Source organism: Artemia sp. Qi Xiang Cuo, chromosome 2 (assembly GCF_049724085.1).
Source record: "Artemia sp. Qi Xiang Cuo chromosome 2, ASM4972408v1, whole genome shotgun sequence".
Lineage (NCBI taxonomy): Eukaryota > Metazoa > Arthropoda > Branchiopoda > Anostraca > Artemiidae > Artemia > Artemia sp. Qi Xiang Cuo.
In genome coordinates this window covers 43,637,488-43,654,736 of record NC_142795.1, presented here as the reverse complement: position 1 = coordinate 43,654,736, position 17,249 = coordinate 43,637,488, and the positions used below count along the sequence as shown (strand labels likewise).

Below are 17,249 nucleotides of genomic sequence, written 5' to 3'. Positions count from 1 at the left end.
AAATATTCCAACTCTTGCATTTCAACGAAAGAAATTCGAAATGAAATTTGAAAAATCAAGAAAATGTAACTTTGACACGGTAAACCACAACTAAACACTACTGAAATATTCCAACTATTGAATTTAAACTATATAAATTCAAAACGAAATTTGAAAAATCAAGAAACTGTAACTCTGACTATTTAAAGCACAACCAACCTTTACTGAAATATTCAAAATCTTGCATTTCAATGAAAAAATTCAAAATTAACTTTGAATAATCAAGAAAATGTAACCCTGACAAGGTAAAACACTACCAAACACTACTGGAATATTCCAACTCTTGCATTTCAACGAAAGAAATTCAAAATGAACTTTGAAAAATCAAGAAAATGTAACTGTGACAAGGTAAACCACAACGAAACACTACTGAAATATTCCAACTCTTGCATTTCAACGAAAGAAATTCAAATGAACTTTGAAAAATTGAGAAAATGTAACCAAGACAAGGTAAACCACAACCAAACATTACTGAAATATTCCAACTCTTTCATTTCAACGAAAGAAGTTCAAACTGAACTTTGAAGAATCAAGAAAATGTAACTGTGACAAGGTGAAACACAACCAAACACTACTGAAATAATCCAACTCATGCATTTCAACGAAAGAAATTCAAAATTAATTTTGAAAAATCTAGAGAATGTAACTCTGACAAGGTAAACCATAAACAAACACTACTGAAATATTCCGACTCTTGCATTTCAACGAAAAAAATTCAGAATAAACTTTGAAAAATCAAGAAAATGTAACCGTGACAAGGTACACCGCAACGAAACACTACTCAAATAATCCAACTCTTGCATTTCAATGAAAGAAATTCAAAATGAACTTTGAAAAATCAGGAAAATGTAACTGTGACAAGGTAAACCACAACCAAACACTACTGAAATATTCCAACTCTTGCATTTCAACGAAAGAAATTCTAAATGAACTTTGAAAAATAAAGAGAATGTAACTGCGACACGGTAAACCACAACCAAACACTACTGAAATATTCCAGCTCTTGCATTTCAACGAAAGAAATTCAAAATGAACTTTGAAAAATCAAGAAAATGAAACTGTGACAAGGTAAACCACAACCAAACACTACTGAAATATTCCAACTCTTACATTTCAATGAAAGAAATTCAAAATGAACTTTGAAAAATCAAGAACATGTAACTGTGACTAGGTAAACCACAACCAAACACTAGAGAAATATTCAAAATCTTGCATTTCAACGAAAGAAATTCAAAATGAACTTTGATAAATTAAGAAAATGTAACTGTGACAATGTAAACTACAACAACACACTACTGAAATATTCCAACTCTTGCCTTTCAACAAAAGAAATTCAAAATGAACTTTGAAAAATCAAGAAAATGTAACTGTGACAAGGTAAACTACAACAACACACTACTGAAATATTCCAACTCTTGCCTTTCAACAAATGAAATTCAAAATGAACTTTGAAAAATCAAGAAAATGTAACAGTGACAAGGTAAACCACAACCAAACACTACTGAAATATTCCAACTCTTGCATTTCAATGAAAGAAATTCAAAATGAACTTTGAAAAATCAAGAAAATGTAAGTGTGACAAGGTAAACCAAACACTACAAAAATATTCCAACTCGTAAACCACAACCAAACACTACTGAAATATTCTAACTCTTGCATTTTAACGAAAGAAATTCAAAATCAACTTTGAAAAATCAAGAAAATGTAACTGTGACAAGGTAAACCACAACCAAACACTACTGAAATATTCCAACTCTTGCATTTCAGCGAAAGAAATTCAAAATGAACTTTGAAAAATCAAGAAAATGTAACTGTGACAAGGTAAACCACAACCAAACACTACTGAAATATTCCAACTCTTGCATTTCAACGAAAGAAATTCAAAATGAACTTTGAAAAATTGAGAAAATGTAACCATGACAAGGTAAACCACAACCAAACACTGCTGAAATATTTCAACTCTTGCATTTCAACGAAAGAAATTCAAACTGAACTTTGAAGAATCAAGAAAATGTACCTGTGACAAGGTTAACCATAACCAAACACTACTGAAATAATCCAACTCTTGCATTTCATCGAAAGAAATTCAAAATGAACTTTGAAAAATCAAGAGAATGTAACTCTGACAAGGTAAACCACAACCAAACACTACTGAAATTTTCAACTCTCGCATTTCAACGAAAAAAATTCAAAAGAAACTTTGAAAAATCAAGAAAATGTAACTGTGACACGGTAAACCACAACGAAACACAACTGAAATATTCCAACTCTTGCATTTCAATGAAAGAAATTCAAAATGAACTTTGAAAAATCGAGAAAATGTATCCATGACAGGGTAAACCACAACCAAACACTACTGAAATATTCCAACTCTTGCATTTCAACGAAAGAAGTTCAAAATGAACTTTGAACAATCAAGAAAATGTAACTGTGACAAGGTGAACCACAACCAAACACTACTGAAATATTCAAACTCATGCATTTCAACGAAAGAAATTCAAAATGAACTTTGAAAAATCAAGAGAATGTAACTCTGACAGGGTAAACCACAACCAAACACTACAGAAATATTCCAACTCTTGCATTTCAAAGAAAGAAATTCAAATGAACTTTGAAAAATCAAGAAAATGTAACTGTTACAAGGTAAACCACAACAAAACACTAATGAAATATTCCAACTCTTGCATTTCAACGAAAGAAATACAAAATGAACTTTGAAAAATCATGAAAATGTAATTGTGACAAGGTAAACCACGACAAAACACTACTGATATATGCCAACTCTTGCATTTCAACGAAAAAAAATTCAAAATGAACTTTGAAAAATCATGAAAATATAACTGTGACAAGGTAAACCACAACCAAACACTACTGAAATATCCCAACTCTTGCATTTCAACGAAAGAAATTCGAAATGAACATTGAAAAATCAAGAAAATGTAACTGTGACACGGTAAACCACAACAAAACACTACTGAAATATTACAACTAGTGCATTTCAAAGAAATAAATTCTAAATTAACTTTGAAAAATCAAGAAAATGTAACTGTGACAAGGTAAACCACAACCAAACACTACTGAAATATTCCAACTCTTGCATTTCAACGAAAGAAATTCAAAATGAACTTTGAAAAATCAAGAAAATATAACTGTGACAAGGTAAACCACTACCAAACACTACTGTAATATTCCAACTCTTGCATTTCAACGTAAGAAATTCAAAATGAACTTTGAAAAATCAAGAAAATGTAACTGTGACAAGGTAAACCACAACCAAACACTACTGAAATATTCCAACTCTTGCATTTCAACGAAAGAAATTCAAATGAACTTTGAAAAATTGAGAAAATGTAACCATTACAAGGTAAACCACAACCAAACACTACTGAAATATTCCAACTCTTGCATTTCAACGAAAAAAGTTCAAAATGAACTTTGAAAAATCAAGAAAATGTAACTGTGACAAGGTGAACCACAACCAAACACTACTGAAATAATCCAACTCTTGCATTTCAACGAAAGAAATTCAAAATGAACTTTGAAAAATCAAGAGAATGTAACTCTGACAAGGTAAACCACAACCAAACACTACTGAAATATTCCAACTCTTGCATTTCAACGAAAAAAATTCAAAATAAACTTTGAAGAATCAAGAAAATGTAACTGTGACAAGGTAAACCACAACCAAACACTACTGAAATATTCCAACTCTTGCATTTCAATGAAAGAAATTCAAAATAAACTTTGAAAAATCAGGAAAATGTAACTGTGACAAGGTAAACTACAACGAAACACTACTGAAATATTCCAACTCTTGCATTTCAACGAAAGAAATTCGAAATGAACTTTGAAAAATCAAGAGAATGTAACTGCGACACGGTAAACCACAACAAACCACTACTGATATATTCCAGCTCTTGAATTTCAACGAAATAAATTCAAAATGAACTTTGAAAAATCAAGAAAAAGAAACTGTGACAAGGTAAACCACAACCAAACACTACTGAAATATTCCAACTCTTACATTTCAATGAAAGAAATTCAAAATGAACTTTGAAAAATCAGGAAAATGTAACTTTGACTAGATAAACCATAACGAAACACTACAGAAAAATTCCAACTCTTGCATTTCAACGAAAGAAATTCAAAATGAACTTTGATAAATCAGGAAAATGTAACTGTGACAAGGTAAACTACAACAACACACTACTGAAATATTCCAACTCTTGCATTTCAACAAAAGAAATTCAAAATGAACTTTAAAAAATCAAGAAAATGTAACTGTGACAAGGTAAACTACAACAACACACTACTGAAATATTCCAACTCTTGCCTTTCAACAAAAGAAATTCAAAATGAACTTTGAAAAATCGAGAAAATGTAACAATGACAAGGTAAACCACAACCAAACACTACTGAAATATTCCAACTCTTGCATTTCAATGAAAGAAATTCAAAATGAACTTGGAAAAATCAAGAAAATGTAACTGTGACAAGGTAAACCAAACACTACTAAAATATTCTAGCTCGTAAACCACAACCAAACACTACTGAAATATTCCAACTCTTGCATTTCAACGAAAGAAATTCAAAATGAACTTTGAAAAATCAAGAAAATGTAACTGTGACAAGGTAAACCACAACCAAACACTACTGAAATATTCCAACTCTTGCATTTCAACGAAAGAAATTCAAAATGAACTTTGAAAAATCAAGAAAATGTAACTGTGACAAGGTAAACCACAACCAAACACTACTGAAATATTCCAACTCTTGCATTTCAACGAAAGAAATTCAAAATGAACTTTGAAAAATTAAGAAAATATAACCATGACAAGGTAAACCACAACCAAACACTACTGAAATATTCCAACTCTTGCATTTCAACGAAAGAAATTCAAAATGAACTTTTAAAATCAAGAAAATGTAACTGTGACAAGGTGAACCACAACCAAACACTACTGAAATAATCCAACTCTTGCATTTCAACGAATGAAATTCAAAATGAACTTTGAAAAATCAAGAGAATGTAACTCTGACAAGTTAAACCACAACCAAACACTACTGAAATATTCCGACTCTTGCATTTCAACGAAAAAAATACAGAATAAACTTAGAAAAATCAAGAAAATATAACTGTGACAATGTAAACCGCAACCAAACCGTACTGAAATATTCCAACTATTGCATTTCAATGAAAGAAATTCAAAATGAACTTTGAAAAATCAGGAAAATTTAACTGTTACAATTTAAACCACAACAAAACACTACTTAAATATTATAACTCTTTCATTTAAGTGACAGAAAATAGAAATTAAATTATAAAAATTAAGAAAATGTAACTGTGACAATGTCAACCATAACCAAACACTAATGAAATATTCCAACTCTTACATTTCAATGAAAGAAATTCAAAATCAACTTTGAAAAATCAAGAAAATGCAACTTTGACAAGGTAAACAACAACCAAACACTAAAGAAAAATTCAAACTCTTGAATTTCAAGGAAAGAAATTCAAAATGAACTTTGAAAAATTAGGAAAATGTAACTGTGACAAGGTAAACTACAACAACACACTACTGAAATATTCCAACTCTTGCCTTTCAACAAAAGAAATTCAAAATGAACTTCGAAAAATCAAGAAAATGTAAGTGTGACAAGGTAAACTACAACAACACACTACTGAAATATTCCAAATCTTGCTTTTCAACAAAAGAAATACAAAATGAACTTGGAAAAATCAAGAAAATGTAACAGTGACAAGGTAAACCAAAACGAAACACTAGTGAAATATTCCAACTCTTGCATTACATTGAATGAAATTCAAAATGATCTTTGAAAAATCAAGAAAATGTAACTGTGACAAGGTAAACCAAACACTACTAAAATATTCCAACTCTTGCATTTCAATGACAGAAATTCAAAATTAACTTTGAAAAATCAAGAAAAAGTAACTATGACAAGGTAAACCACAACCAAACACTACTGAAATATTCCAACTCTTGCATTTCAACAAATGAAAATCAAAAAGAACTTTGAAAAATCATGAAAATGTAACTGTCACAAGGTAAACAATAACCAAACAATACTGAAATATTCAAACTCTTGAATTACAACGAAAGAAATTCAAAATGAACTTTTAAAAATCCGCCCTTGGGAGGGGGGAGGGGCCGGGGGGAGGGGGTCGTTCTGTGTCTCAATGCACAAAAAAAGTATAAAAAATGGGGGAGGGAAGGGGAGGGGAGGAGGGGAGGGGAGGAGGAGGAGGAGGTAGGAGGAGGAGGAGGAGGAGGAGGAGGAGGAGGGGAGGGGAGGAGGGGAGGGGAAGGGGAGGGGAAGGGGAGGAGGAGGGAGGAGATGGAGGGAGAGGGGCCCCTTTGGGGGGCCAAAGGGGGGAGGGGCCCTTTGGGCCCCGGGGGGGGTCTGGGGGACCCTTGAGGGCCGGGGGGCCCTTTGGGAGCCCAGTGGACCTTTGAGGACCGGCGGCTTCCTTCGGGGTTGGGGTAGAGGGATTGGAACCCTTTGGGGTTGGGGTAGGGGGATCGGAACCCTTTGGGTTGTGGTATAGGACCTTACGACACTGTTAAAATCGAACTTGTGTATTATAACGACCACAAAGTTTTACCCTCAAATTCTCTCCTAAAATCTCTTCAAAAATCTTATTTTAAAATGTCTCTAACTGTTTCGCCGAAATAATTCCATAAAATGACTAAAACGGTTTCGCCCAAATAATCCCTAAACGTAATTTCAGCGTGTTCCTTTTGTTTGGCATCCCTGTGCTTTCACTTTGTCCCGGAGACAATTCTCTTTGGGAATGCACCAAATACATTAATTAACTTGACGTCATCTGTCAGACATTCCAGGGAAACAATTTGATTAATGACTGACAGCACATGTGTTCCCCGGAAACTCATATCATTTGGCTCGAACAACAACAAGAAGGGAGTGACAAAGTTCCTGTTTTTCCATTCTCACTGACAAAGAACATAAAGCCATCAAATAAATTGACCAACACACATAACCATCCATGAAAACCGACATAAATGTGACAAAGTTCCTGTTTTTTAATTCTCACTGACAAAAAACATGAAAACAGACATAAATGTGAGAAAGTTTCTGTTTTTTCATTCTCATTGACAAAAACCATAAATCATCCATAACCATCCATGAAAAACATCAAATAAATTGACCAACACACAAAACCATCCATGAAAACATTCATAAAAGTGAGAAAATTCATGGTTTTTCAAGTGAGAAAAATACTGTTTTTTCATTCTCAGTGAGAAAACCATAAACCACGTGGTTTTCGTCGGAGTAGCACCCCCCTTTCTACTCTCATTTCCTACCTTAACCGCAGCAGTGTTATTCTTGTGCATAGCACTAATCACTTTAATGTATTTGTCTGGTATACCATACAAGGATAAATCCTTTGCTAAAGCTCTCCCATCAACAAAATTGAACGCTTGTTCATATTCTATAAGACTGAGGACCAAAGGTGTTTGTCAACTCAGGCACTTCTCAATTATTAACTTAGAATACAAATTTGGTCGACACATCCTCTACCTTTTCTATAACTGCACTGTTCTTCCCTTAAAAATTTGTCTACAACATCTCTCAGTCTAAAAGGAATCATATTAATAAGTAATTTGCTACCTACAGAGACCAGACTAATACATCGATAATTACCACACTCACATTTATCACATTTCTTATATAGTAGCTTAATTAAGGTTTTCCTAAGATCATTAGGTACTTCCCCCTTTTCAAAAACCATATTCACAATCTTCAGTAACTTATTTCTAACCTCAGAGCCACAATATTTAAAAAAACTCATTTACCACCCTATCAGCACCTGGAAGCTTTATTATTTTTTGATCTTTTTAGTGCTGTTGCTAATTCTTCCTCACAAAACAAATCTTCCTTCACATCCAAGGTATCACAAACTTTTTCATTTCCCTCTGTATCTTTTCCTGCAACTCTATCTCGCGTTAAAAATTCTCAAAATGTTCTGCCCATCTCTCTTTAACCCTTTCCTTATGACTAATTATGGCCCCTTTCCTATCTTTAACTGGGAAAAGTCTAGATTTACTACTGACTCTCAATTTATTAACATGCCAGTACAATATTTTACTATTATGCCGTCTAGCTTCATCTTCCAGATCCTCGGCAATTTTATCCATGGCCTCCATTCACTCCTTCCGAGTTCATATTTTAATGCTTTCTCCACTTTCTTTACATTCCTTTTGTTTTCACATGATCTATCAATCAGATTATTCTTGTACAGGTCCCTTCTCCTTTCTATTAAGCATAAAACTTTTTCACTAATATTCTTAGCTGCAGTCCTAGCTTTCTTCCCTAAGACACCTTCAGCAACTTCACAAATTATTTTGCTAAAATTGTTCCAACCAGCTTCCACATTGTCAAATTTTAAACTCTTAAGTTTAGTATTAAACTGTCCTTGATAGTTTTTCTCAAATTCTCATCTTGGAGTCTACCAACATCATTACTTCCCGGAAGGTAGTTACCCTTCCGAAATTTCAGCTTTAAAGTAACCCTAGACACTACTAGATGCTGATCTTTACTTTTAACATCAATAACAGCGCTCATATATACCCTAGTATCTTGTATTGATCCTGCCAGTCTTCGGTTTACTATAACATAATCAATAAGGTTTGCTTTCTTATCATCACGTGAATAACATGTTAACTTATGAGCCATTTTATGACCAAACACCGTATTGGTTATAACTAGATTGTTATATCTACAAAATTGCCAAAGTCTGTATCCATTACTGTTTTCTTTTCTTACACAAAATTTACCTAGGCTAGGATACCATATATCTCTATTTTTTACCGACCTGGGGGTTAAAATCTCCTAGTAAAAACATCATACCTGTCTGTTTGCTTCCGTAACTGTAAGTAAAATTCATCTGAGTCACTGGTATCTCCGTCAGTTAGTTTTACAGGGGCATATACTATTATAACTGATACTCTGAACTTTTTAGTCATAAAATAAGTAATTAGTAGTATCATAAGTATCTACCTTAGTATATACCCTAGTATCTTGTATTAATCCTGCCAGTCTTCGGTTTACTATAACATAATCAATAAGGTTCTCTGTCTTACTATCATGCGAAAACCATGTTAGCTAATGACCCATTTTATGACCAAACACCATATTGGTTATAACAAGATTGTTATACCTACAAAATTGCCAAAGACTGCATCTAGACCCCGGCGCCGTTCCGATGGATCGACCGAACGCTGCCGACGAAAGGCCCGGTCGACCGCCATCGAAGTGTCACAATGCCGCTGGCGCGCCAAAGGCGCGCCGCCGCCTGCAGAGGCGGTGGTGTTCGGTCTGCTTTAAATTAATTGTTCGGCAATTCTTTATTGCCTCGACCATAAAGTCAGAACTTTACCTTCTCATGTGGTTTATTATTTCGATTTTCCTGATTAGAAATCAAGCAGGGCTTGCATTTAGACCCTTGCACCGCGCCTGCGGATCGACCGAACGCCGCTGACGAGAGGCCCAGTTGACCGCCAATGAAGTGTCGCAACGCCACCACCGGCAGAGGTGGCGGCGTTCGGTCGACCCTAAATTAATTTTGGGGCAATTCTTTATTGCGTCAACCTCAAAGTCGGAGCTTTTCCTTCTTGTGTGGTTTAGTATTTCGATTTTCCTGATTAGAGATCACGCAAGGCTTGCGCTATCCCCGAATTTTTGGGCATTTCCCCGAAAATCTATGCGTCATCTCCGAAAAAAATTTGGTTTCCTGAACCCCTGAAAATCATGCAATCACGGTGCACCCGAGCCACCCCTAGCGATTTATTACCAGTGACTTTCCCTGCCAAATATTACTCTGCATACCATAGTCCTCCACTACTCTCTTGTTCGTTAATTTTCGTCTCTTTTGTTACTTTGCATAAAAACCAGATAGATGCAATGTGCAACTGCAAATATTGCAACATACACAGTTCTTCTTATGTTGACAAAAAAAGTATTGTCTTTATGAAATGAGTAAATAATTTCGAATAATTTCAACATCATTCGTAGTCAAGAATTTTATTTTCAAGTTGAATAGAATTATAGAACGCATTCACTACTATACAGCTTCAGCCTTCAGTTGGATTTTGAAATTGACAGCCAACAGATTGTTTCTACGGCTGAATTGTAAGTTTGCAGAATTTTTTTTTGTTTGCTGTTTTTAGATATGATGAATAACGAAGAAGACCAGTTTCCAGCCAGTGACTTGTGAATTTTTTAACTCATGAGTAGGTTCGAATCTGTTGTAAATTTAAGCTGTAATTTGAGAGAGACTGATGAAACCATTAATGTTTGCGGTCAGCATTAATCGTGCCGGTGGTGCGCCGCCGACATCTTACCGGCAGCATAGCGGTGGCGCGCTGTTTTCCCCCGCCACGGCTGGTCTTCCCTCATCGGCGCGGTGCCGGGTTCTGTCTGTATCCATTGCTGTTTTCTTTTCTTACCCCAAATTTACCTACGCTAGGATACCATATATCCCTATTTTCTACCGACCTGGGCGTTAAAATCTCCAAGTAAAACATCAAATTTCTACCTGAGACCCTGTCTATTTGCTCCTGTAACTGTAAGTAAAATTCATCTGAGTCGCTGGTATTTCCGTCAGTCGGTTTTACAAGAACATATACTACTATAATTGATACCCTGATTCTGTCTGTATCCATTGCTGTTTTCTTTTCTTACACCAAATTTAACTACGCTAGGATACCATATATCCCTATTTTCTACCGACCTGGGCGTTAAAATCTCCAAGTAAAACATCAAAAACATCAAACTGTAAGTAAAATTCATCTGAGTCACTGGTATTTCCGTCAGTCGGTTTTACAAGAACATATACTACTATAATTGATACCCTGAACTTTTTAATCATAAAATGAGTAATTAGTGTTTTATTATTAATACATTCCCAGCCTAAATAAGACATAGTAGCTTCCTTATTCATTATGAGCCCTACTCCTTGTCTATGTACCCCATCCTTCCTGCCTGAGTAAACAAATTCTATATCACCTAATTCCATGCTTCCTACCCCGGGATAGGCTATGAGTTTCTGAAACTTCTAATAAATCCGCGCTGTTTTCCCCCGCCACCGCTGGTCTTCCCTCATCGGCGCGACGCCAGGTTCTGTCTGTATCCATTGCTGTTTTCTTTTCTTACACCAAATTTACCTACGCTAGGATACCATATATCCCTATTTTAGGCTATGAGTTTCTGAAACTTCTAATAAATCCAGTTGGAATCGTCTGAATTTGTCTGTCAAAATGTCGACACGGTAGTCATTGTATAACGTCGTAACATTCCAAGTTCCAATTTTCATGTTCTTTTAATCATTAAAATTATTTTGGCCTCAGGAAAAGCAATGATCCCGGATACCAGTGCAGGACGGGGATCACTTATCTTCTCAAGTCTACACCGAAGGGCTTAAGCCGATTTAAGGTACTGCTGCAACCATTATAAACTGTATCCAAGATTCCATATCAGATTTTTTCCTTTGTCTCAAGCGACTAGCGCTTTTAGTTAAGGGTAAACAAACCGCTACGCTATAAAAGTAAAAGGGACTTTAATTGCTTGGGATGAAGGAAGTGGTGGGACGGTTCCAGACTGAAGCGGTCAGTACTCCCGAATACAAGCAACCATGGATTGAAGCGGTCCCCGGTTTAAGGCGTATCCCAGTTTCAAGCGTATCCTGGTCTCAGGCGCATACCTGTTTCAAGCGCATGTCCTGTTTTCATGACCAGGTGTTACGACAATGTTAACCTATGTAATAGAGGATGAAGCAATCGTGCGTGACTCAACAAGTGTTACGTCAAAGGGGGTGTTTAGTAATCGGAGATGGAACTCATACGTGACTTAGTGGATTTGTTGGGAATAACTTAATAGCAGCCCACATCTTACGTAATGTCAGCGCACGTTACGTAATGACATCGCACATCTTACGTGATGACAGCTCACATGTTACATAATGATAGCGCCATGCATAGGAATTTGATTAAGGCATTTCAAGACGTTTTTTAAGACATTTTTCTTTAAAAGGTTTCAAGGTGTTTTTTTCTTTCAAGGCATTTTTTTTCTTTTTTCCTTCAAGACGTTTTTGTCAACGCGTTTCTTTTTTCTTTCTTTCAAGGCTTCTTTTTTCTTAAATTTTTATGTAAGTGGGAATGTTTATGTATGATGTGTTCTCACGCGAACCATTTCTTCAGACTCCATGAGGGAATCCCCCTCTTTTAATTGATATGGACATATACGTGGGTTGTTATGTAATTCTTTATTTTTCTTTCAGTGAATTTTTTCTCAAAGGAATCTTATGTTCTAATGATTTTGGTTCTCGTTAGGACTGGAAAGATCAATGTCCATCCAATAGAACAACGCCTCAGACGCCAGGACCTGTGGGCTATTTCTAGTATTCTGTTCTGGCTAATACATTCTAGAAATAGCCTATTTCATGCGAGGAGAATTTCCATGTTTCTTTTACTAGAATGATGATAGCGTGTTTTCTACAGCTATGATAATTGACGCGCAGAGGGGGAAATCTGTTTCTAGAAATTATTGTTTCTAAGGCAAACACGTAATTAGAGAAATTCTGAAAATACAGCGTTAGTTGGACTACACAAAGACTATACAAATGGAAAGATACAAAACATGAAAAACCTGACATAAACTTGGCGTAAATTAAAAGAAAGGTATGGGTCTTAGTAAACAATTCCAGGGGGGACAGCATTGATGTTAGAGATAGATGTTTAGACTTTATTTTATCGTTTTGGGGGCTTTTAATGAAAACATCTCGTTTCTTTACGCCCCGATTATTCCGCCTCACTATACTAGAATCTATACTATACTAAAACCTTGCTAGTAACAAAATTACTCCTTTTTAATAGATTGATACAGATCGTTCTCTTCAATATATTTTCACACATTTCTTGTTAAAAATTACGCATTCAATCTGGTAATTCAAGTTTTCACAAGCCAAGCCTATCATAACAACCTCTAAAACATCACACCACTATGGCATTACACGCCTGCCCCTTGCTATCCACTTGACATCCTCCTCTAAGACATTTACAACATTTTTCTCTCAAAAACAAATTTTGCAAACTAAAAATGGCCCTTGTTTTATTTGAACAGCGGGATTTGGCATTTCATTGCTAGAAAGTAATATTCCAAGCAGTTAAAGCCACAGTGCCACACTATTACTGCTCCGTAGCACCCTTACATCACATCATCCCCCCCTCCCCTAGGACATTCTCAGACATTTCTTGTTAAAAATTATGCATTCAATCTGGTAATTCAAGTTTTCAGAAGCCAAGTCTATCATAATAACCTCCAAAACACCCCCAGACCATCACAACATTACACGCCTGTCCCCTGTCATCCACGTGACACATCCCTCTCATTACTCCCCGGAACATTTTCAAATTTTTCCTCTCAAAAATAAATTTTGTAAACTAAAAATTACCATTGTGTTTATTTGAACTGCAGGACTCGGCATTTCATTGCTAGAACATGATACTCAAAGCAATTCGCGCCACAGTGCCACATTATTACTGCTCCGAGGCACGCATACATCAAATCCCCATCCTTTCCTTAGGACATTTTCAGAAAATTTCTTGCTAAAAATCAGTAGAATCCCATCACTGCTTTCAAGAAGACAGATAGGGAAATTTAAATAGGGAAAATAGCTTTGGGGTTCAAGCACATGTCCTCCTTTTTCCCATAGAATTCAAGCGCATGACATCTGACATCACTACATCCCTGTTTCTAGCGGATAGCTCGCAAGATTCCAAGTGCATGCCCTGTTTCTAGATGAAATGCCCGTCCTTGGCACGGTTAGGTGACACATCCCCTTGTTTTTTTTAAGATATGCCCTCTTTTTTCACATAGAATTCCCGTGACATGCCCTCTGACGTCATGGCAGCCATAGGGAAAATAACATTGGATGTCAAGCGCATCCCACCCCATCTTTCAATTGGAGCCTCATCCCTTTTCCTATAGGATTCAAGCGCAGCCATGTTTTTCGGCAAGATTTTTCTGAAACCGACTGACGCCTCGGTACCCACAGGAAAATCAGAACTGGATCTCAAACGCATGGATAGGAAAAATAACGTTGGAATTTAAACGAAGCCCTCGGACGTCACACCTGTCAAAATTCCAGTCCTTAGCATGGTTAGATGACACAATTCCTTTTTTTTTTTTTTTTACAACATACATATTTCTTTTCCCATATAATTCCTGTGACATGCCCTCTGACCTCACGGCATCCCTTTTTCTAGGTGACATTCCCACCCCAGGAAAGATTCCCGCCCTTGGCAAGAGTTCAAAGGCTAGGTGACACACCCCCTTTGTTTTTCTACTACATATGTATACCCTTTTCCATAGGATTTCTAGGACATGCCCACTGACGTCACAATATCCAATGTAACCCCAGACAAATTTCAAAACAGTTTGAAAAAGTCTGCAGTGCGCTAGAATGGATGAACAAATTGAGTTAGAAATATCCTTTTATTGCAACTGTTTATTTATTTATTAATACCGACAGCGGTAAGCTACACAAAAAGCTTGTCGCACAAAAAGCTGTTCTATATGTAAAGAACATTATCATGATTTTGAGCACTCTCATGAACCTACTACATGTTTAGACAGTGTAGACTCTAGAATAGACGAAAAAAATCTGGAGGAAATGAGGAAAAGAATCTTGATTGTTATAGAGATAAATTTATACAGGGTACAAGTAAGGACTCATAAAACGAGGTTTGATACGACAGAAAAGGAAGAGGAAGTTCGAAAGAAGAGACAGAGAAAAGAGGACTATCTCTACAGAGATAGCTCAAAATATAATATAAAAGACAATGATGAAACTCAAAGAAAAATGTGCATAGTGTTTTTTATTATAAAGAAAAACTTGTTGCTTCTAAGAAAAATTTGTTAGCATTAAGAAATTCTTTTGTTAGTATTAAGAAAAGCATGGCATCACGGTGGGTTGGCTTGCGAAATCACGAAACAGTGGATTCAAAGCATGGTTTTTAACATGAAAATGTTTGAAAAATTTCTTAGGAACGATAATGTGCATGAGGAGGTGCCGTTAGGTAGTTACATTGTGCCACTCTGCTCTCGAGGTTGAATTTTTCATGCCTTGGATCTATTAAACCCCTCAGAAAATAATGAAAGCTATTGAAAAAATATTAAAATATGGGAAATAATCTCTTAAAATTCTCAAACCTTGGCCCATAAGCTCTAGAAAATATTAAAAATATTTTCTTAGACCACACTGCTTTTCCATTAAAAACAAAAAAAAATTTTTAAACACGAAAAACGGGTTTTAATTTTCTAACAAGCAGTGAACTACAAAACAATTAATTATGCACAAAAGCTCCGAATATTTCGGCCCAAAATCCGGTAGCATTTATCAACGTAAAAAAAAAATAAATAAATAAATCAAAAAAAAAAACAACTTAAATTACATTACAATAAAACATACTAAACACATAAAGAGAACAAAAATCAAAAACGAAAGAAAAATATAAATAAATAAGAACAAAACTCACAGATTAATTAAACACTTCCATGCACTGACTGTCTTTCAACTGGCCTCCTCTCAGTATATAAATGGAAATATATTAAATAAACACTTCCATGTACTGAATATCTATATTGATTCTACTCGCCTCCTCCCAATATATAAATTGAAATCTATCAAAATGAAGAATATATTTATACTTAGACCAAAACATTAAAAGGTCAACTAACCCCCCGGTCCATAACCCTTAATTAAATTTCACAAGTTCATCAACCATGTTATGAATTATAAATTGAATGGATTAGTTGACCTTTTCAATTTAAATATTATTAAAATCAGTATTGGTTGAATATCTTGCCTGCATTTTAATTAAACTATTATAAATTGAATTGATCCCAAATTCCCCTTCATCTCTATTGATACTAGTACCCCCATATATTATCTTTTTATTTCTATAATTTCCCTGAAGCTTTGTAAAAGTCCTACAGACGTACCTACTATTTTTGTTTGATCAAATAAAATACTGTGATGAGGAAAATTATAAAGATGTTCTGCAACCGCTGACTCAAACGTTTCTGGTGTTTTGTTTTGTTTTAGAGCGTAATCTATTGCATTCTTGTGTTGTTCTAGCCTATTTTCTAAAATTTGTTGCGTTCTACCCACATATAATTTTCCACAAGAACATGGAATTTTGTATACTCCCTTTTTCAAATTTCTCGGTATCTTGTCTTTCCCTTTATTTAACAACGAGCTTATATTATGTCCTGATTTAAATGCTGTATTTATATTATGTTTTTTTAATTCTCTTCTTAATTTTTGTGATAAAATTGGTACAAAAGGCAAAGTTATGTAATTTGTTTCTTGATTTGACCCATCTTCTTCTAATATTTTTGGCTCCGTCAACTTTTTTTCCTCTTTTCAATTATTTGAGAAATCATTTTTTCCGGATAGCCATTACCTATTAGAATATCCTTAATAAAAATTAGTTCATTTCTTATGTATCCTGGTGATGCTAATTTTAATACCCTATCCACTAAAGAAATAACCACACCCTTTTTACTTGGATCGGGTGATTTGATGTGAAAGACAAATAACGGTTGTTACTAGTCGGTTTACGGTAAATTGAAAATGCTAGTTCATTATTATTTCTATGGATCAAAATATCTAGAAACGGTAACTTATTCTCTGTTTCCTTTTCAATTGTAAAAATTAACTCTCCTCCCAAATTATTTAAATGTTCAAAGAAACATTAAATTTCTGATTCCCCGTAATTCCAAATAACTAAAATATCATCCATATATCTTCCCCAAAATTTAGGTTTTAAAAAATATGTTTCAATAGCTAAATTTTCAACATACTCTACATAAATGTTTTATAACAACTGACTTAAAGGCCCTCCCATTGCTAAACCTCTAATTTGATGGTAAAAATTATCTCTAAACTTGAAATAATTAGTATATCTGCTAGTTATTTTGACTAAATTTAATATAGTTTCCAGTTCAATTCCCGAAGGTAATTCTTCTATCTCATTTTTTCGTTCCTCAAGTTTTTTGGATAAAATACTAAACGATTTATCAAAAGGAATATATGTATACATGGATTTTATATCGAAACTGAACAATCTAGATTCTTCTGATATTTCTACACTTATAAGTTTGTC

At 34.9% G+C, this 17,249-nt stretch overlaps 1 protein-coding gene across 1 annotated transcript in view; it reads left to right on the top strand.

Annotated features, from left to right (window-relative positions):
- Positions 1–11,827: 11,827 nt before the first annotated feature.
- Positions 11,828–17,249, top strand: part of LOC148955259 (ADP-ribosylation factor-like protein 13B) — an 87,508-nt gene continuing 82,086 nt past the window's right edge. Inside the window, exon 1 of the mRNA XM_089106787.1 lies at positions 11,828–11,900. Within this exon, the coding sequence (XP_088962913.1) occupies positions 11,828–11,900 (73 nt within the window). The remainder of the gene's footprint in view (positions 11,901–17,249) is intronic.